Here is a 24,803-nt window from a genome sequence, read left to right as displayed (position 1 = left end):
AATATTAGATAGCAATAATAAAAATCCTTGGGTACTGTTTAGAACAGTGGCTAAATTAACAAATGGGAATTCAGATCTACAGTGCAAAATACCAAAAAATAGCAGCATAGACTTTATGAACATCTTTAATGATAAAATTAAAAATATAGGATCCCAGATCTCAGCATCACAGTGCAAACCACATACTATACTCACATTGCATTCAGCACTTAATCCTTTAAGGTGGTTTCATACAGGAGATGGACGTCTGAAGAGGAACTCCATTAGCAGTGGTGTTATTTTTTCTCTTTTTTATCATCCCAGGGTATCCTGTATTTACTTAACCTGAGGAGGCTCAATTACATCATTACATTATCCAAACATATATTAACATGACTGGCAGAAATAGGGTTCAGAAAAATACAGAAAAGACAGCTAAAGCTCCATTCAAGCCTAGACAGGCATCAAGCCCAAGTTCAAGTTCAAGGTACGGCCTTTCAGAAACTGACCTGGAACAGATAGGCAAAAGTACAGATTTCCTGGGACTGGACGCTAACTGCATCGTCTCCAGATGAGAGCGAAACTGGGAGTGATTGTACAATAGAATCAGGCCAGGATAGCTTGTTGATTCTAGAAGATTAATTGAAACTGAAAATGCCTTACCTTCCACATTGTCAGCCTTTCCTTATGAGCAGAAAGCATAGACTTCATCTATGGGGTATGGGGAAGAACGAAACAAGCTGTCTGAGTTGAAGTTAATGATCGCTGCAATGGCCACTGTTTAAGACATAAAAAAGCTCAAGAATGATTTAAAGAAAGATATAAAGAAAGAAATAAATGCTATAAGGAAAGAAATAAAGGACATACACAAGACAAATGAAAAGTTGCTTCAGGATATTAAAGAACAAGAAAAACATGTAAATAATCGCTTTGAGGCTGCCTTTAAAGCTATGCTAGAAAAAACTACAAATACAGGAAAATGCATCTACGTTTGAGAGTAAACTTACAGCACTTGGCATTCAGTTGAAAGACGTTAAGTAAACACTCGTGACTCGTACTGAAACAGCTGAACAACTGGCATCTACCGCTGACAGAAAAGCAACAGCTGCAAATCCTGAATGCAAAGCAGCCGGAAACAGACTTGCTACACTGGAAGATCGATGCAGAAGGAATAATATTAGAATCAAAGGTCTCCCTGAGAGTTGTGAACCTCCAAACACATGTGAAATTTGTAGCTGAACTATTCTCTAACATTTTTGGAGAGGACTTCAAATCAGGCAACAAGATAGCAGCAGCATCCTGCATAGGGGGATCAAATCCCTCCTAACCTAGCACTCTCACTGTACGTTTTGAAAAATTACAATTTAAACTTTGTATAATGTTACTTCTCAGAAAGAAACAAGAGATTGCATTTGAAAATGACCACATTCATATTTTCCCTGATTTCTCACTCTCAACAGCAGCTAAATGTGCCACATTTTACAACATTAAACAGTGCTTATGGAAAGCTGATATCAGATACAGCCTCTTGTATCCTACCAACATGAAACTGGACATTCAAGGCAAGCTATATGTTTTTACTTCTACGGTGGAAGCAAAAAAAAGCTAAAAAAACCTGATCCTTACACTTTTTTGAAGTATGATCATTGGTCACATTCTGTTCAGACATGACAAAGAGGATCTTACTGGTTGTTTGATCCGCCTGTAATGATACTGGTACCATTATTATACATCCTATTTACTTCTCGGTCACTTTTTGTTTATATTTTAAATACAATTGCATGTGTATAAGTATATATGTATATGTATGGATGTGTACTTTTATTTTTAACGTCATACCTTGGTTTATTGCATTTGGGCTTGCTATACTTATCCAGGGCTAATGTTTAACATCATTCCCAGGGTTTACTCTCTCAAGACTGTTTAAGATTATATTTTATACTTTTTACTATGAGCATGGAGAGAAAGCCAATAAGATTTTAGATTAACAAATCCATAAGCAGGAAGTGTGCAATGCAATCCCAGCAATTACCAACACAGAGACAAAATCATTGGTCATAAAAAATAATGCACACATTTAGAGACTACTATAAGTCCTTATATTCTACTGACCTTAAAGAAGACAAGACACAACCTAATGCATTTCTGGATGCATTACAGATACCACAACTAGATTCTCTTAGTGCAGAGGACTTGGATAAACCACTGGCACTATCAGAATTATTAGATGCTATAAAATCACTTCGGAATGGGAAAGCAGCAGGCCCTGACGACTACTCTGTCGAATTTTATAAAAAATTCTCAATTTAGCTAGCTCCCATTTTACTAGCAACATTTACAGAAGCTAGAGACAATAAAATTCTACCTCAAACTTTTCATAAAGCTCTAATCACTGTCTTTCCTAGGCAAAATAAGGACTTATTACAATGCACATCATACAGACCAATCTCACTTTTGAATAACAATTTAAAGATACTTTCCAAAAGCTTAACTAGAAGGATTGAGAAAGTCAAGCCAAGACACATGGCTTCCAATCTTTGACGCCTGTTTAATGTGATATATTCACCGACAAAGTCAAACACCCCAGAAATGATATTATTATTAGATGCAGAAAAAGCATTTGATATGGTTGAATGGAACTACCTTTTTACCATATCGGAGAAATTTGGGTTTGGCTTGAACATCTGTGCATGGATCAAACTACTGTATACCTGTCCAGAAGCTTCAGTTTGTATTAACAAATGTTCCAACCTGAGAACGTTGCAATTAAGTTCCAGCCTCACTGGGCCATATGTTTTGGGTGTGCTCCAAATTAACATTAGATAGATAGATAGATAGATAGATAGATAGATAGATAGATAGATAGATAGATAGATAGATAGATAGATAGATAGATAGATACTTTATTAATCCCAAGGAGAAATTCACATAATCCAGCAGCAGTATACTGATATAAAGAAACAATATTAAACTAAATAGTTATAAAATGAAAAAAATGAAAAAATTAAAATAAAATTAATGTTAGCATTTACTCCCCCGGGTGGAATTGAAGAGTCGCATAGTGTGGGGAGGAACGATCTCCTCAGTCTGTCAGTGGAGCAGGACAGTGACAAAAGTCTGTCACTGAAGCTACTCCTCTGCCTGGAGATGACACTGTTAAGTGGATGCAGTGGATTATTCATGATTGACAGGAGTTTGCTTAGTGCCCATCGCTCTGCCACAGATGTTAAACTGTCCAACTTTAATCCTACAATAGAGCCTGCCTTCTTAACAAGTTTGTCCAGGCGTGAGGCGTCTTTCATCTTTATGCTGCCACCCCAGCACACCACTGCGTAGAAGAGGGCACTCACCACAACCGTCTGGTAGAACATCTGCAGCATCTTACTGCAGATGTTGAAGGATGCCAACCTTCTCAGAAAGTATAGTCTGCTCTGACCTTTCTTACATAGAGCATCAGTATTGGCAGTCCAGTCCAATTTGTCATCCAGCTGCACTCCCAGATATTTAAAGGTCTGCACCCTCTGCACACAGTCACCTCTGATGATCACAGGGTCCATGAGGGGCCTGGGCCTCCTAAAATCCACCACCAGCTCCTTGGTCTTGCTGGTGTTAAGGTGTAAGTGGTTTGAGTCGCACCATTTAACAAAGTCTTTGATTAACTTTCTGTACTCCTCCTCCTGCCCACACCTGATGCAGCCCACAATAGCAGTGTCATCAGCGAACGTTTGCACGTGGCAGGACTCAGTCATATTGGAAGTCTGATGTATATAGATTGAACAGGACCGGAGAAAGTACAGTCCCTGCGGCGCCCTGTATTGCTGAACACAATGTCAGACCTGCAGTTCCCAAGACGCACATATTGAGGTCTGTCTGTAAGATAGTCCACAATCCATGCCACCAGGTGTGAGTCTACTCCCATCTCAGTCAGCTTGTCTCTAAGGAGCAGAGGTTGGATGGTGTTGAAGGCGCTAGAGAAGTCCAAAACATAATTCTTACAGCACCACTGCCTCTGTCCAGGTGGGAGAGGGATCGTGTAGCATATAGATGATGGCATCCTCCACTCCCACCTTCTCCTGGTATGCGAACTGCAGAGGGTCGAGGGCGTGGCGGACCTGTGGCCTCAGGTGGTGAAGCAGCAGCCGCTCCATGGTCTTCATCAGATGTGACGTCAGAGCAACAGGCCGGAAGTCATTCAGCTCACTAGGACGTGATACCTTTGGGACAGGGTGATACAAGATGTTTTCCAAAGCCTTGGGACTCTCCCCTGTTCCAGGCTCAGGTTGAAGATGCGCTGTAGAGGACTCCCCAGTTCCAACGCACAGGCCTTCAGCAGTCGTGGCGATACACCATCTGGACCCGCTGCTTTGCTGGCACAAAGTCTTTTCAGCTCTCTGCTCACCTGGGCTGCTGTAATTGTGGGTGGGGATGTCTCACCTATGCTGGTATCAGCAGAAGGATGGTTGGAGGATGCAGTTCCGAGGTGAGAGTGGGTTACTGTGATCAAACCTATTAAAGAAGTTGTTCATTTGGTTTGCTCTCTCCACGTCTGTCTCGATGGCGGCACCCCGCTTCGAGCTGCAGCCAGTGATAATCTTCATCCCATCCCACACTTCCTTCATGCTGTTGTTCTGCAACTTCTGCTCCAGCTTTCTCCTGTACTGCTCTTTCGCCCTGAGCTGGACTCGGAGTTCCTTCTGCACGCACTTGAGCTCATGCTGATCACCACCTTTAAAAGCCCTTTTCTTCTGGTTCAAAAGGCCCTTGATGTCACTTGTAATCCATGGCTTGTTTTTAGCATAGCAGCATACTGTTCTTACTGGAACTACAATGTCCATACAGAAGTTGATGTAATCAGTTGTGCATTCAACAGCCTCTTCAATGTTCTCACTATGTGACCCCAGCAATATATCCCAGTCTGTAGTTCCAAAGCAGTCTCTCAGAGCCTGCTCTGCCTCAGGGGACCACTTCCTGAATGAGCGTGTAGTTGTAGGTAGCGCCCTCACCAGGTTATGATCTGCTTTCCCAAGCGCAGGCAGCGGGGTGGCGCTGTATGCGTCTTTAACGTTTGCATACAGTAGGTCGATAGTCCTGTTTCCCCAAGTGTTACAATCCACATACTGGGAGAAGGCAGATAATGTTTTGTCCAGCGTTACATGGTTAAAGTCTCCAGCGATTAGCACAAGTGCCTCAGGGTGCTGCGTTTGTAACTTAGCAACTGCGGAATGGATGATGTCACTCGCCATCTCCGCGTTCGCTTGAGGGGGGATGTAAACAATAACAGCAATCACGTGTCCAAACTCTCTGGGCAAGTAATAGGGGCTCAGACTTACGGCCAACACTGGAGATTTTAACGTTTACATGTCCTGGGTTGCACCACTTTGTATTGACATAGAGAGCGAGTCCTCCTCCTTTCTTCTTTCCGCAGGTACTTGCGTCTCTGTCCGCTCTAACTGTGCTAAACCCAGGTAGCTCCACGTTAGCATCTGGGATGGTAGACGTTAGCCACGTTTCACTAAAACATAGCAAGCTGCATTCTCTGTAGGTTCTGACATTTTTCACCAGCACAGCCAGTTCGTCGATCTTATTTGGTAGTGAGTTTACATTTCCCAGGATCACAGAAGGCACCAACGGTTTATAATGCCATTTTCTCTCAAGTTGTCTCGATTTAATCTTATCTTTTATCTTTGCGCCGGCTCGGCTGCCTCGATAACGTCTTCTTACCTCATTAGGTAAATATGGAACCACACCGGCATAAGCATTTCTTCTTAGGGCTTTAAGCTGAGTACTTGAATAGGCAATTCTCGGAGTGTAAAAATCCATGTCAAATAGTAAAATAGTAAAAAGTGTCCAGGGAGCAATTCCACATAAAAGAAAGTGGTAGAAGTGATAAGTGAAATAGAGAAAAATAGAGAAAAAAAGGTAAAAAGATAAAGTCATATACGGAGCTGCTGGAAAGGCTGCCACTCGGATGCGGCGCCGGAAACAAAAAAAAAAATTATTTTGGACAAGAAATTTTAAATGCCTCTCGGACAGCCTGGGCGTCACAATCCCTCCTAATCCACGAAAAACATCTGTGTTTGGTATTCTTCCAGATGGGCTTAAAGTGGAGAAGGACAAACAAATTGTAATTGCCTTTACTACGCTATTGGCACGCAGACTTATGTTGCTTAACTGGAAGAACTCACCTCTTTTAAGTTAGTGGATAACTGATGTTATATATTATTTAAAATTGGAAAAAATCAAATTCTCACTTAGAGGGTCTGAACAAAAGTTTCGAAAACTGGCAGGATCTGATAAATAACATTTTAGAATAAGAATTTAAATTGAGGAAGTGGATTCTCGTCCCTCTTTTTCTATTCCATTTTTATTTATTTATTAACATATTTTTACTATTATTAAAGTGCTACTCTGCTGACCTAGCTCTCTTTCTCATGAGTTGAGGTTGATCTGTTTCAAACCAGTTTTGTTAAACTTGACTTGCATGTACAGAAATGTTTTTTGATTTAAAAAAAATAAAATAAAATAAAAAAAAATAATCCTGTAACTGAGGAGGAAGTCTTGACTTTCATTTCTAAAATGAAACCTACTATGTGTTCCCTAGACCCAGTGCCAACAAAACCGGCAAATAGTGCAATGGATGTTCTTGCAGTGCATAATCTTAACATTATTAGAACATTAGAACACTCTAGACAAGAACAGGCCATTCAACTCAACAAAACTCGCCAGTCCTACCCACTTATTTCTTCCAAAAAAGCATCAAGTCGAGTTTTGAAAGTCTTACTGTCTACCACAATGCTTGGTAGCGTATTTCAAGTGTCTATCATTCTTTGTGTAAAGAAAAACTTCCTAATCTTTGTGCAAAATCTACCCTTAACTTTCCAACTATGTCCCCGTGTTCTTGATGAACTTGTCTTAAAATAACAGTCTTGATCCACTGTACTAATTCCCTTCATACTTTTAAACACTTCAATTATGTCACCTCTTAATCTTCTTTTGCTAAAATTGTATAGGTTCAGCTCTTTAAATCTTTCCTCATAATTCAACCCCTTTAGCCCTGGAATCTGCCTAGTCACAAATCTGCCCAAGCCTGTATGCTATCCAAGTCCTTCTGTAATGATATAACATATACCAAATTATCAGCTAATCCACCTATCTTGGTATCATCTGTAAACTTAACCAGCCTGCTACTTATATTCCTATCTAGATCATTTATATATATTAAAAATAGCAGCAGCCCTAGCACTGACCCCTGTGGAACACCACTCTTAACATTGGCCAATTATGAACCCTTCTAAAAATATCACCCTGAACTCCCACTTCTTTTAATTTGATGCCCAACCTCTCATGTGGCACCTTATCAAATGCTTTTTGAAAGTCAGGATAAATAATATCATATGCTCCACTTTGATCATATCCTTTTGTTGCCTCCTCATAGAAGCCCAGCATGTTAGTAAAATATGATCTCCCTCTTCAGAACCCATAGTGACTGTTCAGAATAATTCCTGTACTTGCCAGGTGTTGCTCAATCTTATCCTTAATAATTCCTTTTATTAATTTTACTGTGATGCATGTTAAGCTTACTGGCTTATAGTTGCTTGGATCTGCCCTGTCACCCTTTTTATATAATGGAATGCATATTTGCCATTTTTCTGTCCTTCAAAATCTCTCCAGTGTGCAGTGACTTCCTAAAAATATGTGTCAAGGGTTTATATATGTACTCATTAGCCTCCTTAAGAACTTGAGGGCAAATATTATCTAGTCCTGGTGATTTATTTGATTTCAGCCTATTTAATCTGAGCAATACTTCTCCCTCTACAATTTCCAAATCCCTTAGTACCTCCATAGTAGTCCCGTTTACCTCTGGGAGTTTATCCACTTGCTCACTTGTAAACACCTCAGAAAAATGTAAGATTAGGGCACCCGCTATTTCATTGTCTGTATCTTTTAATTCCCTCTACTATTTCTGATGCACTTGACATTCTCCTTGACTGTTTGTTCTTTTACTACTAAAATACTGAAAGAATATCTTAGGGTCTTCTTTCGCCTTATCTGTTATATTCTTCTCCAACTGTCTTTTAGCCTCCTTGATATCCTTCTTAATGGTTGCTCTCATGTTCACATACGCTCTACGATTCACTTATATGCCTTATAAAGCAGTTTCTTTCTTTGCAACTACTTTTTAAAATCTTTATTAATCCACTGAGGAGTTTTTTTTTAAATTTCCTATTAATTCCAAATTTAGGTATGTATCTGTCCTGCATTACATGTAAAAACATTCTAAACCTGTTCCACTGCTCCTCGACTGTCTACACACTTAAAAGCTTATCCCAGTCTATCCTACTTAGACTTTGTCACATCTGGTCAAAATCTGCCCTACCAAAGTTCAACTTAACAATTTTAGTCTTGGGGCGGTGTGGTGGCGCTGCTGCCTCGCAGTTAGGAGACCCGGGTTCGCTTCCCGGGTCCTCCCTGCATGGAGTTTCCATGTTCTCCCCGTGTCTGCGTGGGTTTCCTCCAGGAGCTACAGTTTCCTCCCACAGTCCAAACACATGGTGGATTGGTGATTCTAAATTGGCCTTGGTGTGTGGGTGTATTTGTGTGTGTCCTGCGGTGGGTTGGCACCCTGCCTGGGATTGGTCCCTGCCTTGTGGCCTGTGTTGACTGGGATTGGCTCCAGCAGACCCCCGTGACCCTGTGTTCGGATTCAGCGGGTTGGAAAATGCATGGATGGATGGAATTTTAGTCTTTGCATCTGCACTCTTACAAAATACTGAGAATTGTATTATATTATGGTCAGTTGACCCTAGTGGTTCAATCACCTCTACACCCTTAATTCTATCTTAATTATTACAGAATACTAAATCTAGACAGGCTTTACCCAGTGTTGGTGCTTTAGCATGCTGTGTTAAAAAAGTGTCACTGATTACTTCTAAAAACTCCTGCTCTTGTGCTCCTCCATCTGCAAGGTTATCCCAGTTAATATTTGGATAATTAAAGTCCCCCATGAGTATAATATTTCCCTGTAAACTTGCCTTTTTGATATTACTAAAAAGATGTGTGTTGATATTCCTGTTTGAATTGGGTAGTCTATAACACACTCCTAAAATAAGACCTTTTTCCTTAATATTTTCCAGGTGAAGCCACATGTCCTCACTAAGATGGGGCTCATCATCCAACTGAAGAGGACTTACATTTAAATTCTGTTTGGCATAAACACCAACCCCACCTCCTTTTCTGTTCTGTCTATCCTTCCTAAAAAATGTATATCCCTCTATGTTACACTCATCCCTATCTTTGTTATTTAGCCAGGTTTCTGTTATTGCTATAATATCATAATTATGCTCTGCTACATACAACTCTAACTCACTTACCTTATTTTCAATCCTTCTAGCATTAAGGCAGGCTATTTTTAATGTGTTACTCCTTCTACATTTAAATGTTTGCATAGAATTTACATTACTACACATTTTTATTTTAGACTGTTGTTTATACCTCCATGCATAGATCTAAACCTGGCCTGTCCTAAACTCCCTGCCCCATTCCCTAGTTTAAACAATCCTCGACTAGCCAACTCATATGCCTCCCCAATACATTGGTACCCCTCCAGTTCAGATGTAACCCATCCTGGTGGAACAGGTCCCATCTGTTCCAAAAGGAGTCCCAATGCCCCATAAACCTATACTCTTCTACCCTGCATCAAGATCTGAGCCACGCGTTAAGCCTTCTAATCTCCACAGTCTTACCTGGACTGGCACAGGCAGAACTTCAGAGAAGACTACCATGTCAGTTCTGTTCCTCAGCTTGGCACCTAACTCTTTGAATTTGGATCACAGAACTGACAGACTACCCTTATGTATGTCATTTGTTCCAACATGGACAATGACAACTGGATCCACTCCCGCTCTGGCCAAGAGCCTATCCACCCTCCCAGAGAGGTCCCCCACCTGTGTACCTGGAAGGCAGCACATCGTGCGAGAATCTCTCTCTCTCTGCAGCACACCTGCACTTCAATCCCCCTAATGATTGAGTCCCCAACTATCACTACCTTTCTCTTTTCGGAAACTGGTTTTGAGGTGGTCTGTTGGAGCTCAATCCAGCTCAGCAAGGACATGATAACAGTTTGACTCTTCTAATTCTGGGGTTGATGCCCCGGACAGTGTGCACCCTTTACCTTACGCCTTGCGGCCGTGACCCCCCTATTTCTACCTGTCTGGTCTGGAATCTCCACCCATGGCGCAAACTATCTCTCTTAAGAACACCTGGGCCAGGTCCACCAATTAGACTGCATCTCCTAATAGTTCATTATTGCACGGCACAGTACCTGATGCACTAAAAGTGTCAGTCATCAAACCATTACTTAAAAAGTCAGACTAGACCATATACTGTATACTTAATAATTATAGACCCATTTGAAATTTACCCTTTCTTTGTAAAATACATGAAAAAGTAGTCAACAATCAGCTTCACACCTTACACATCACAATTTACTTGAGAAATTTCAGTCTGGTTTCTGAGCTGGTCATAGTACAGAAATGGCACTAACGCGTGTTGTAAACAATATTCTGATATACTCTGATGAAGGAAGCCCCACTGTAATTATGTAGTTAGACTTAAGCACAATGTTTGACACCATACCATTTACCATTCTATTTTACTGCACAGGATGAAAATGATGTTGGGCTTACAGGCAGTGTCCTTGCCTGGGTCAGTTCTAATTTATCTAATTGATTCCAATATGTACAGAAATGTGCTGACAGTACTCCATCATTATACACAGAACTGAGATATGGTGTCCTACAAGGCTCAGTACTGGGACCTTTACTGGTTTCACTTTACATGCTTCCACTGGGATCTATCATTATAAAACATAATGTTAATTTTCACTCGTACACAGATGACACCCAGTTATACCTATCTTTTAGACCAAATAAAGTTTCTTTGATATTGTTTTTAATTAATTGTTTAAGTGAATTGAAGGAGTGGATGGATGCGAACTACTTCTCTTTAAATACTGATAAAACAGAAATGTTAATTATTGGAGATAATGATGCTGATTACAACAATATTTTGCATCATTTAACTCAGTTGGAATCACCACTAATTTTACTGAATCAGCCCGCAATCTATGACATATCTTTGATACTAGAATGTCATTTAAAGCACGCATTACAAAGTTGTCAAAATCATGTTTCTTCCATCTTAATAATGTAGGGAAATTGAGGCATTTTCTAAATTCCTAAATAAGTAAGGTTCTTAGATATAAATTCATGCATTTATTTCTACAAGGATTGACAAAATGTTCACTGGATGTTTAAATTGTTCTTTATTCAGATTCCACTTAATCCAAAATGCTGCTGCAAGAATTATTACAAATTAATATGAACACATAACTCCAGTTCTTAAATCTTTATACTGGCTCCTGGTTAAGTTCAGGACAGATTTTAAAATCCTCCTTTTAACATATAAATAACATATAAAGCCTTAGAGGGCCAAGGTTTGGCTTGCTTGTCTGAACTTATCATGACTTACAAACCAGAGCATGCATTAAGATCTCAAGATGCCGGTCTGCTTATGATTCCAAGGATTAATGAAATAGCAGTGGATGGTTGAGCAATTAGTTACATGGCCCATAATTTGTGGAAGGGTCTATCTGCTAGTATAAGAGATGCCCCTTCGGTCTCAGCTTTCAAATCCTGGCTGAAGACTCGCTACTTTAGTTTAGCATATCCTGACTACAGCTGCTGATTAACTGTACAGACTACAACGCTGTTGTTAGTTACTAGCACTAAAACATAAGTAATATGTTATCAATTCTGTTTCTCTTCTCGGTACTCAAATGTGGCAAGTGGTGCCACTGTCCTACTGCCAGATTGTTTTGCCTGCCTAAGGTAAAGTCATTGCAGGAATCATTGGGTAGAGGGGTCCTTTCATTGGATTGGCTGGCCAATCAGCTGTGGAATGGCCGATAGAAGGAGGCAGCTTGATGGCCAAGGTCTCCAGGACTCTGACCAAATCCAAATTGTATTATGTGATATCATGTACTGTTGAATTCTGCTCTGCACTTGTAATATTTCTATTGCACTTTTATATTGTATTGAGGATTACTAGTGTTTTGTTCTGTGAATTGTTTTGTATTTACCCCCTTTTTTTGACACCCACTGCACGCCCAACCTACCTGGAAAGGGAACTCTCTTTGAACTGCCTTTCCCAAGGTTTCTTCCATTTTTTTCCTATAAGAGTTTTTTTGTTGGGAGTTTTTCCTTGTCTTCTTAGAGAGTCAAGGCTGGGGGGCTGTCAAAAGGCAGGGTCTGTTAAAGCCCATTGTGGCACTTCTTGTGTGATTTTGGGCTATACAAAAATAAATTGTATTGTATTGTATTGTAAATAAGAACACTACAATATCACCAATGAAAGGAACTCAACACATGTAAAGAAAGAAAAGTGAAGTACAGTGGAACCTCGGTTCACGAACGTCTTGGAACAAGTATAAATCAGTTTACGGCCAAAACGTTTGCCAAACTTTTGCCTCGGTTCAGGACCACACACTCAGTATACAAACAAGTCAGTTTCCCTTTCGGTTTGTACATGTTCAGTCTCTCCCTGTGCATTTCCTGTGCAGCGAGCGAGTGAGCAAGAGAGAGAGAGCGCGAGACACACCGGTGCGCGCGAGACACACACACACACACACAGAAGTGCGTAAGAGAGACACACACATACACAGAGGCGCGCGAGACAGAGGCACACACACACACGAGACAGAGGCACACACACACAGGTGTGCGAGACAGAGGCACACACACAGGCACTCCATGCTCGCGAAAGAGACATACGCAGACACAAAAGAGAGAGAGAGTGAGTGAGAAAGGGAGGGCTGGACACATAAGGTAGAAAAGGCTTGTTTTTGTTTTCAGTTCTGTTTACAGCGACCGGTTCACTGTGTGCATTGTGGCAATGTTACTTTTCTTGGTGGTTTATTAAATTACGGATTTTTCAAATGTTCATTTTTTTCCCTGTGCTTAAAACTCATTAAAAAAAGTGTTTTTAGCGAGCGGTTCCTAGCACTATAGCACAAACTATTGCAGTGTTGGTTTCTCTGTTGTTCAAGGTTTTCTCAGTGTTATTCAATGTTTTTAAATTTAGTTTGCTATTACACTGTGCATTCTATGGTATAATTAACTATATTTGTGCTTAAAAACTAAAAAAATATATATTTACATACAGTTAGTACGGTCTGGAACGAATAAATTGTATTTATATACAATCCTATGGTGGAAATTGCTTCGGTTTATGACTATGAGTTTTGGAACGAATTATGGTCGTGAACCATGGTTCCACTGTATTAATCAAAATCAGAAGTCAAAAGACAAAGGAGAAGAAGAGAAAATGCGAGGTTGGCAACAGAGAACTGGTCTACTGTAGATGGAATGGAGAACAGGTGGGTTACAGAATGCGGTGCAATAAGTGACCTGGGAGCGCAGTATAACCTTCACCTCCCGTAAGTTCTGCACATAATGCTGAGAATTAATAAACTTGATAATATATAAGATACAGGAATTTACCGGAGAGCATAACAAGTTGACTTGGGAATTAAGCCCTGACTTGAAATTTATATTGGAGCACACCTAGCCCTAACAGGGAGTCTTGTTTTATTCTTTAGCTTGCTCTTTATCCAATACTAGCAAAATACCCGCACTTCGCAGCGGAGAAGTAGTGCGTTAAAGAAGTTATGAAAAAGAAAAGGAAACATTTTAAAAATAACATAACCTGATTGTCAATGTAATTGTTTTGTCACTGTTATGAGTGTTGCTGTCATCAAGGATTTGATTATCATTATTTCTTTCAATCAGGTTCATATTTGGAGGACGTGTTGTTATGAAGTTACATTCCGTGTTTGTCAACCGTTGTAAAGATAACAGGTTTCATTCATCGAAGTGTTCACTACGTAAATCGCTACTCATGAATGTAAGATGTTTAACATGCATTTCCGGTATTAACTTGTGCTAAACGTACCATGGTATGACGTAAGGGGAGCTGACTGTAATCAGTGGTGCTCCGTCTGAATCAACCCGCCCCTCAAAAATTAATTTATGGTTATAAAAACCATCTTAATATGCAGAAATACAGTATAAAGAGCCGCTGTATCGCAGATAGATAACTCCTGTAGCCACAATAAATGCCTTTATTGAATAGACAAAACAGGGGTGAACAAGGTCCTTTCTACTGCAGCTACAGCCGCGACACACATAAAAAACATCAATAATAACTCATTATCTTGTAATATTATTTAGGAAAATCGCAACATTTTACTCACCAAAAATTCGGATTATTTGAAAACAAAATCCATCCTCCTCTCTTTCCTCAAAAACAGTTCAATTACTCCATCATACGGATTATCCGTGCGCTTCAGTTCCATCAAAAAGTATCTTTCTATCGCCATCGAAGCTAATGCTGAAAGTCGAACCTGCCCTGTCGTATTTCTGGCATAAGTTTTAGATAGATAGATAGATAGATAGATAGATAGATAGATAGATAGATAGATAGATAGATAGATAGATAGATAGATAGATACTTTATTAATCCCAAGGGGAAATTCACTTAATTAATTTACTTTAGGGCTGAAAATGTCCGCTCGACAGAAGCAGTGTACACAGGAATGGTCACCGACAAATATATAACAATGTGAACAGCTGCCCCATGCTCTCATTCAGATTTTTCTGATGAAGGAAGTCAAGGAGATCAGTGGAAGATTTTCCTGCAAAATCATCTATGGCATACATTACAGTCAGTTCTGTTTTTAGCCGAGACAGATAAAAAACCGCACCGTGGCTATTGTGTTAAACTGGAGAAGGCTGCATGCGGGAAATTTTACTTATATTCCCGAAACTTCTGGGGGTCGAGGAGCATGACAAACATCAGCTTTTTGTGATCTTGAAATCTGGTCTGTGGCTGGCAAATAATATTGTCCAGAGTCCTGCCATGGAGTTGGCCGTAGTGCACGCGAGAATCTTGCGCTAAGGAGCGCCTGCAGTGCGTTCAGTGGCCTTGTAGAGTTCCTCATATCGGCTTCTATTCAATCAATGGGTCTGACTACGGTGACGTTGCCGAACACCTGCTAGAGGGCCCTACGGACACCAATTCAAAATCTGATTAGTTGAAGCAACAGGTTAATCGACATTTATTCTGTGTTAGGGCCGATTTATACTTCACACTAAGAACGCATACGCGCCCGCATCATGGCTGCCATGCGTTCCCAGCGTTCATTTCACGTGTACTCCGAGCAGGTCCTTAGAAATTAATGCGTCGCATGCGCAAGTTGCAGTACCAGCAAAAAGTCAGGGGGTGCAGTGTGCTAAAAGTTGGAACGTGACGTCAGAGTCTCTGTTTACTATCTACATGTGACAGCAAGCCTCTATGGAGATCCTTCGGGGATCAATGTACGCGCTTTGCTGTTTGATGAATGGTTCAAAGTGGTGAAGCAAAATGCCGACATACAGATGCATTCGTGGTGCTTTTATATTCAAACATCGTATATCCCCGATCGTAATGACACTATATGACTCACATACCATCTTTTGTGCCGTCTTTTTTTTTTTTTTGCAACTTTACAACAGCAACATAATGTATAGCGCTGTATTTGAGCCCACTGAGAAAAAAATAAAGGACATGGTGAAAACGTATATTTTGTGATTAAAGTGGAAATTTCAGCTTTAATCTCGAAATGTCCACTTTAACCTCATAGTTTACTTTATCATTAAAGCAGACCATCGTAAACGTCATCCCAATTTTGAATTGCTACGAGCTTCTTGGACCTGACAGCAGCTGCAAGCAGCAATAGATCACCACACAGAACAAATTAAATGTATGATATTCCAACTCTCTGCACATTTAGAATCTTTAGATTTATACTTCATATCACTTACATGATGAAATGCATTAAAGTGTGTATGTTACATTTTATATATAATTTCGTTTAAATAATGAATACTGTTAATAATTAGACAGAGATGAAGTAGTGATTTGAAAGGGACATTAAATCCATCACCTTCTTTCCTTTAATCATGTTTAAGAAGTTGTATTTGCTTAAAGCTAACTAAATATTTTGATGTTTATTTCACATAGGTCCGCCTGTTAACGTAGCAATGGCTATTGAAGTTGCAAGTATAGATCACATCTCTGAAGTAAATATGGTAAGTTGTCAGTTGATTTCCTTATGAATATTCAAAAAGTATAAGATAGTTCATGGCTGTCTTGTCTTTTTTATTACAAACGATGCTCCATTTTGAAATAGCTGTCAATGGAAAGTCAAATTGAAATGGCTAAAAGTATAACTGTAGTCTAGACTCTTGTGTACTAACAACTGAAGCAATTTTATGTGTTCTAAATAGTAATATGCCTTCTTGGTTTTGACTAAGTTAAAAATAATGTTAATTTTTGCTTTTAAAACTTCTGAGTAAATTAAATGTTTAAGTACAAAATTGAGTATTAAATTTGTTGTTTTCTCATAGTTTAAAGTCGGTATTTTTGAGCACTGGCTGTTTTATTCAATTTTGTCCAGTTCATAAACAATCTATAACACAAAATCAGAGTCCCTTAAATAGACAGATATATAACTTAGGATATGTTAGGTTCAGGGATAATAAGTGCTCTTATTTGTATAAGACTCATTTTTCACTCCACTGGCAGCATTTTTTTCAATGTGGAAAAGGTCTCTGGACAAGTCACCTGCATATCATATCAAAGAAACACACAAATCAACACTCACTACAATTAACAACTGATATACAAAATAGCCAGTGATTCACATAGTGTTGTACTGAACTGCACAGGGCGGCAATTGATTTTAGGAACTGCAACTGGGAGACAGAAATAGGTTGCATAAACAAGCCAAAGTCATAACGCGAGTCAAAGAATATGAAAAGCAAGGCCTAGTACATATAGCAGTAATCTTAGCCTTAGAATATAGTGTGAGAAGATCAGAAACCGAAAGTTCACTTAAGCAGAGTTTGTTCATATAACACAAACTGTAGTCAAAACACACATACACAAATCAGAGCCTTTAAGGTGATTCACAATCTTAAATCTTAAAATGGTGGTGCCCATAAGAAGTACAAGATAGCATAAAAAATTGCTTACATAAGTAAAAAAAAAAACATTCAAACAAAAAATAAATGTGATCATTGGTAGATCAACTGAAAGAGGAGCATATTTCACTCATGATTTTCAAATACATGACATGTAAGACGGACTTAAAGTGAGGCAAAAGAGCTAAATAATATGATTCTGGACCCACCTTATTCTGAACTGCATAAGGTTGAATATACTTAGGAGCAGTTTTCCAGTTTGGTACTCTCAGGTAGATGTTTTGTGCAGTGAGTACCAACTTTTGCCTGTCCCTAAACTCTGGGGCCACTGTAGGTTTTTAGTCCACAAATCACTTCACAGAGGTTTCCACTTTCTTCAAATTCTCCTAGACCAACCCACAGTTATTTACTTTTCTCCAGATAATCCAGCACACTTAGAACTGATGATGTAAGGGAAGGAAATTTAAACAAACGTGGTTGTTACACATAAATTCATTTTAATAAGAACATTTTAATGGAGATATGATACATTATGCACTAATTCTACTAAAGTTAAAATACATCACCAAACAGACTGACAAGACTCAATATTAAACCATAAAAACTCCCTCTCCCGTGGTTTCCAGTTTCCAATCATGGCTACTTAAGCATAATACATGTAATTTCATAACCTAAAAGTATAGATTCATACTTCTCTACCTTAACAAATAAGTGATTATCTCTCAATCATTGTAAAACATCACAGAGATATTGTATTTGTGTTTGGAGATCTTAAGAGAAAATAAGATTACCATCAGTATAAACTAGGACAAAATTACTGAAGACAAATTTGATTTAGAAAGGGCAGAAAAACAGCTGCAGCATTTGCTAAAGCATTTAGTGTTACACTTACACATCATTCATAATATCTATTTATGGTATTAAACACTATTTTCCATTCATGACCTACTCTTATGCATTTCAAATTATGTGAACTTTGTAAATCAAACTCAGTCTAATTTTGTAAATATGGTAGACCCTGTAATCAGATTAAGTAGATAAGATATAAGGAGAATTGAAAAGCTTTTTCTTACAGTTATTTTATTCAGCACCTTCTAATAAGTGCAAGGACGAAGATTCACATCTTTCTTCTTGACAAAGAGAATCCCACCTGTATTTAACTATCAGCTGGAACAATGAATACATTATTTAAATTTTCCTGTGATCTGGGTAAGGCATATCTTGTGAGTTTAGGAAGAAGAGTGCCGGACAATAAATCAATAGAGCAGTTGTATTCCCTATAAGGAGGCAGATGATTTCTGTTTATTCAAAACATCCTAATAGTCATTATAATCCATTAGCTGTTAGATGTATACAATTACACTTTATAATTGGTGATAATACTCCTTTTAAATTTGTACATATGTGTAAAACACAATGAAATCATCACAATCACTTCACCTGACAAGAATTATTCTGTATATAATATGAGATGGTTGGCATTAATTGCTCCCTCCCGTCCTTCTGCCACTCTTCCCTTCTCTCCCTGTGACTGAGCCTTGAAGTCCAGATTGTCTGCACTTCAACAGGTTTTCAAATTGTTACTACCCTTCACTGGTGTTCCACCTTGAATGGGACTAGACAGTAAAACCAGCATTCTGGATCTACCCCCTTCACAACTTCGGTCCAGTTACCACTCAGCTTTGTCGACCTCTCTTCCACCAGCTAAATTCTGTCATTGCTCATTCCTGTTAAGTCAAAACACCTGTATGCTGTCTCTGCCTGCTTGCTAATGTCATCTACCAGCATCCTGTGAGCTGGACTATTATACCTGAGGAAACCCAATTTACTCCAAAGTGAGTTACCCTGTAAGTCTCTACATCTGACTTCCACTGGGAAGTTACAGGTATTCCTGCCACTCTGCTTGCACTCAAGGATGAGGGCTGAATATTACCATAATTTATACTCATGTGCTTTCTTATTACTCTCCTCAAAGGACACCGTCAATTCAATGGCATTGGATCAAAGCATAATGTCAAGTCGTAGGTTTGTGCTGGTGATTTCCCTAGAAACTACTGTGGTTAGGACCTCTGTGCTCCTTGCCTTTTTCCCCACTGTCTCACCCAGCTTTAATGAAGCTGATAAAACACAGTCCTGTGGCCTTTAACTTTCTGTCCTTTCTCTATCTGTCACTCTTCAATCCTACAGCGAATTGTGCCAGTACCTGGTCATGTCGCAGCCTGTGTTTCAAGCTGGTGAGAGATTCCTTGAATAACAACTACTGTATACTTGAAAGACATGAAGGTACCAAAACTGGCATTTTTACCGTTTAATTGGTTTGAGTAAATATACACCAAACTGCCTCTTTTTTTCCTTGGCAAACCAAATGAGCAAAGCTGTAATTTGGGGGTGCTCCTTCTGTTAATACTGCAGCACCATTTGAATTAAGCCATGTTGCACCGAGTGAGATCAAGTCTATATTCCTATCATGATCAGATCATTAATGTAAAAGGTTTTGCTGGTTAATGCTCTAATATTTAGCAGAGCCATATTTAAAGACTCCAAAGAGTGTTGAGGCAGCTTGAAATAGTAATAAGGTTATTGTTGTTAATGCAACTTAGTGCAAATTTTTTCTTTAATCTATAGTCTGTTGTTATTATTATAATACGATCCACATCTATAGTTTTTGTAAGTTGGGGACATGCGCTGATACAGCACCTTGCCGCACCCCCCACATGGATCCTAGATTAGGACTTTATTGCAATAGTGCAAAAGATGACACCTCAGCACCACACTAGTATGAATGGAGTCGAACAGTGTAAAGTTCTTTTTACAGTGACTGGAGTGCCAATACTGCCGCCAACACCCAGGTTTTCACTGCAAGTTAGAGGATCTGCTTGCTGGGCTGGATTCAGGTATCTATAAATGAAATGTAAATTAAATTATTCACATTTATACTACTTTGTCTGAGTTTTTTTAGTTAGACAATGGGTAGCTATTCTAGTGTTAATACAATGTGTACCTGAAGGTAAATTCAGAACAGAATTATCACGTGGCAGCAAGGCGTTATAGAACACATTTGAACTAAAATTGCATAGTCAGGTAAGACAGATTACCCTTGATACCACAAAGTTGGTCATCACAGGCCTGAAGAATTTAAGGATTGAATCCAGGTGGTCCTGCAGCATTTTCTGTGTGTAGCTTCTGCAGTTGTCTCCTTAGTTGGTTTTCAGTTATGGACAGCCCATAATGTTAGGCAGAGGTCACTGGCCATTCTCGTTGAACTGGTAGGAGGTATTGATGTAGTAGGGAGGGTGTGGGAAGACTGGTCACTGACAAAAGGTGGCAGTGGGAGGGAAAATCTATTAAAAAGTTGTTTCAAGGTGCTGGCTTTGTCCACATCTGAGTAGCTTGTTTTCCATTTTAGCTTTGTAAGCTTCCTTTCATTTACTCAGCTTTTTCCTTCAGCACTCCATGTGTGTCCTTCATAGCTTCTTTGTCACCAGATTTGAATACTCTCTTTTTCTCATTCTGGAGACCTTTTATTTCAGTATTCCACAGGCTGCTGTTTGGAAAGCAAAGCACTATCTTTTAGGATACAGTGGTGTTAATACAAATGTTGATATACTCTGTGATGCAGTGACTGAGTCCCTCAACATCATCCCCTTGCAACGTACACATTATTTCCAAGTCTGTCATTTGGAAGCAGTCATTCAGAGTAATTTTATTCTCCAGGCTCCACTTCCTCACTATCCTGGTGATAACAGGTTGCCATCTAATAATAGGTTTGCAACTGGGAATAAAATGATTCAGGATGTGGTCAGATCTGCTTAAAGGTGCCACTAAAATTACACTTAAAGGCATCTTTAACAGCTTAATAGATCAGGTCCAGATTGTTTTTTTCTTGAGTGGAACAAGAAACACACTGATAGAATTTTGTCCTAGTTCCTTCCAAAGTCACATGGTTGAAGTCACCACATATTATAACTGCAGGGTCAGAATAAGTCAATTGTCAAAGTGTTGGTGACAGAGTGAATCATTTCCGTTGCTGAGTCCCCATTTGCAGAAGGAGGAATATAAAAATAATAAGTGTGATATATCTATTTCCTTGGGCAAATGAAATGTTTGAATTTCAACAACCAGAAATTTAATATCTCAATTACAAACTGTAGTTTTAACTGTAATATTCTCCCTTTTACACCATTCCTCATTCACATAGACAACCAGTTCTCCTCCTGTCTTTTTTCTACTCAATAAGATGATATGTAAGGTATATTAGGTTTAAGCCAGCTTTTTGTATATCACACAGTACCACTAATGCTTGTATGCTCCATGACAATGACCAAACATTGCTAATTACAATTGATGTTAGATCAGTTCTAAAACCTTTTTGCCTTTTTTTTACTCTCATGCCAGCACGTTGCCCTCTAGGTCTTTGGACAAACAAGTCTTGTGGTATAGTGAAACTGAGCAGCTTAAGCACTCACAATAGTAGCTGATCACGGGAGTATTTAAAACACCCCTCTTTTAATTCATTAGTGTCTCTCATTTTTCCAAGTATTACAGATTTAGGTCATTTTCGGGACTCCATCCAAGTCTGGAGTCCATTTGAAGTACAAGATGAGCCGGTGCCTGGGTTTTATATGCATTACATTTCGTTGGTAAATTTTAAAATCAATTTAAAATCCTTTTTTCTGATTTCTAGTGGCTACATTCATAGAAGAGCCAGAAGCTAGATCAAATCTAATCTTAAAACTAGTAAGTAGTAAACCAAGTTTAGAAAACAAAAGAAAAACAGTGAAAAGTATGGAGTTTCTGTTAAAGGCTGCTGTTGCTTGCACAGTCCTAGGATGCCATTATTAATAGCCTCATACTCATCCTCAACTGCCCAAATTTACACAGCTAAATCTATTATTTGGTCAGACATGAAGTCAGACAGGAACAAAACCAGACTAGAAAATTGCTCTTTTGTTGTTCTTGTTCTACTTTTAATACTTTTTATTTCTGAAGTCACTCCTTCATCTGAGTATTTGTACTAAACCTTAGCAGATAGAATTTTAGTTTAAGAATTGGAATCAGAAGACAGAAAGAGGCCAGGTTTAAGAAGCCAATGTTATAATCTGGAGTCAAAGAATCTATTAAATAAGTCACAAGACATAGATCAATAATGAAGTGTCCACTCGGTTTTGCAAACTGGTTGCACCGAGCGTCAAAGCATTGCTACTGTTCCAGTGTGGTTTCCCTTTGTTTTTAAGATTCACATCCCTGATGTGGCTTTATCAAATACACTGAAATTAACCATATACCGTTTATAAATTTAAGGTGTCTGATTGTAATCAACCTGTTGTTGACAGAATGGCCAAACTCCAAATACCATTGCTGCTTTAGTGTTGTTACTCTCTGTGCACCACTCAGAGTATTTTAACCCACTGTATCTGAGTGTGGAATCACAGCTCTACAGCAGCTGATCAGAAAGTTCAACGGTGGGTTGAGTAGAAATTGCAGAGGGTTATTGGGATACAGCATCTACCCTGGGGAACATGTACACAGTCTATTTGAACTTATCTCATTTTGCAAATGCTTCAGATCCTTTCCTGCACGAACCTTAAGGTTCAGAAACAGCTTCATCCCAAGAACTACATACACACTCAATCAGTCCATCAAATGCTCCTGGTAGAACTGCTTGTACTTAGAATTACAATTACCTCACTGTAAACTTGCACTACAGCTGTAATATTGCAGAACCTGAGCTACTTTATGAACCATTTGCACTATCTGCACAACATGTACATGTATATTGTAATTATTCTTTCAAAATGTATATTTTTCATTTCAAATAAGTTTATGGAGGATTTACATATTGAATCGCATTGTACCATACAATAACAATGCAGGAATTCAATTCAATTCAATAGAAGAGAGCGAGTATTTACAGATGATGATGACTGGCTTCTAAGCTGATTTAGATTTCCAAGAGCAGTCTTCTTGGAGCTCTTGATATCATTTTAAAGATGAAATGCATTAAAGTATATATATTACATTATATAGATACATTTTTAACTTCATTTAAATAATGTATACTGTTAATAATTAAACATGTGGGCATGGTGATGCAGCGGTAGCGATGATTGGTAGGGATTGTTTCTGCCTCGCAATGTATACTTCCTGGGACTGACACAACCCTGGGAGGATAGATGGATGGAATAATTAAACATGTACTATGAAGATATTTCAATGTTCCTTAAACGTTTTGAAGAATCTGTGTTCTAAGCTTACAGATGGCTTGACATTTATTACAGGGCTTATCATGTGGCTGTTGGTTATGTGAAGAAAGAAAAGAAAGGAGAGCACTTGGGGGTTGGTACATTTGAAGGAGGCAGTACTGCTGCATTAAATTATTTCATCGAGGGTTGCACATGTTCCAACAAGCATCTTGCGGGAGGCAGAAACAATCTCTGGACAAGGGCGCCAGCTCATCGCTACCACTGCGCCACCCTGTTCCCATGTTTAATACATGCTTTAATTAATTTCATCAAGAAAATGATATCAAGCATACATCTTAGTATTAAAATACTAATGTAATGTCATGAACGTAATGTATTATGTGTCCTGTTGGCGTAAGAGAAAGCCGGTTTAAGAAGCACGTGATGATTCACGAACAGAGCACACAGAAGAATACATACAATACAAAGCATTTAACATGGTACTTAGGTTATGATGAGATCTGAGAAATTCTAGAAAATTGAACATTGTTTTTAAGATTAAGTTTACAATGTTTTACTTTAATGACAAAATAAACTACAAGATTAAAGTGGACATTTCAACATTTTTTTCACTGTTTCCCTATTTTTTTTTTAATTTTCTCTGTACCATAACATGCTTCGGTATGACACTCAGATGGTGGGCTACGACTCGCCATTTCACAGCAAGTGGGGTGAAAGCGGACCAGAGGAAGGCAGTGTGAAGGAAGGCCTGGACTTTGGAGAAGTACTGGGGTTGTGTGTGCACTTACTGTAAATAATAATGGATAATAAACGTGTGTTGGGTGAACTATTGGTGTCTGCCTGTCTGTGTCCGGGCCATGGTCCACAACACATAAATAATGTCAAAAATAATGAGGCAAAAATAAAAATATTTATGATTCCTTTTATTATGATTTTGCTGCATCTGTAAATGAGACAAAATACCCTGTTTAGTTTAATTCTGGTTGTTCTTCATTGACTGCTAGCTCCATCTGGAGCCCTCAACCAGCATCCATCCATCCATCCATCTGTCCATCCATCCATCCTCTTCTACTTATCTGAGATCGGGTCACAGGGTCAGCAGCTTGAGCAGAGATATCCAGACTTCCCTCTCCCCGGCCACTTCTTTTAGCTTTTCCAGGGGAATCCTGAGGCGTTCCCAGGCCAGCCGAGAGACATAGTCCCTCCAGCATGTCCTGGGTTTTCCTCGGGGCCTCCTCCCGGTTAGACGTGTCTCCAGGGAGACGTCCAGGAGGTATCCTGAACAGATGCCCGAACCACCTCATCTGAATCCTCTCGATGCGGAGGAGTAGCAGCTCTACTCTGAGCTCCTCCCGGATGACTGACCTTCTTACTCTATCTTTAAGGGAAAGTCCAGACACCCTACGGAGAAAACTCATTTCGGCTGCTTGTATTCGCGATTCGTATTCTCAACCAGCATCCTCTGCTAAAACTTGTAAAGTTGGGCTCTGCTGTCTACTTTGCACCAGCTGAATTTTTTAAGCTAACCAAATCCTGTAGT

General features: G+C 39.2%; 1 protein-coding gene across 3 annotated transcripts in view; it reads left to right on the top strand.

The window, feature by feature from the left end:
• gabrd (gamma-aminobutyric acid type A receptor subunit delta) overlaps positions 1-24,803 on the top strand; it is a 169,461-nt gene that overhangs the window by 56,092 nt on the left and 88,566 nt on the right. For all 3 annotated transcript variants that reach the window (XM_039756034.1, XM_039756032.1, XM_039756035.1), the window contains exon 3: positions 16,099-16,166. In XM_039756034.1, the coding sequence (XP_039611968.1) occupies positions 16,099-16,166 (68 nt within the window). The remainder of the gene's footprint in view (positions 1-16,098; positions 16,167-24,803) is intronic.

This window comes from Polypterus senegalus, chromosome 6 (assembly GCF_016835505.1).
Source record: "Polypterus senegalus isolate Bchr_013 chromosome 6, ASM1683550v1, whole genome shotgun sequence".
Classification (NCBI taxonomy): Eukaryota; Metazoa; Chordata; class Cladistia; order Polypteriformes; family Polypteridae; genus Polypterus; species Polypterus senegalus.
The sequence above is the reverse complement of the archived record's forward strand: the minus strand, read 5'-3'. Positions and strand labels throughout refer to the sequence as shown.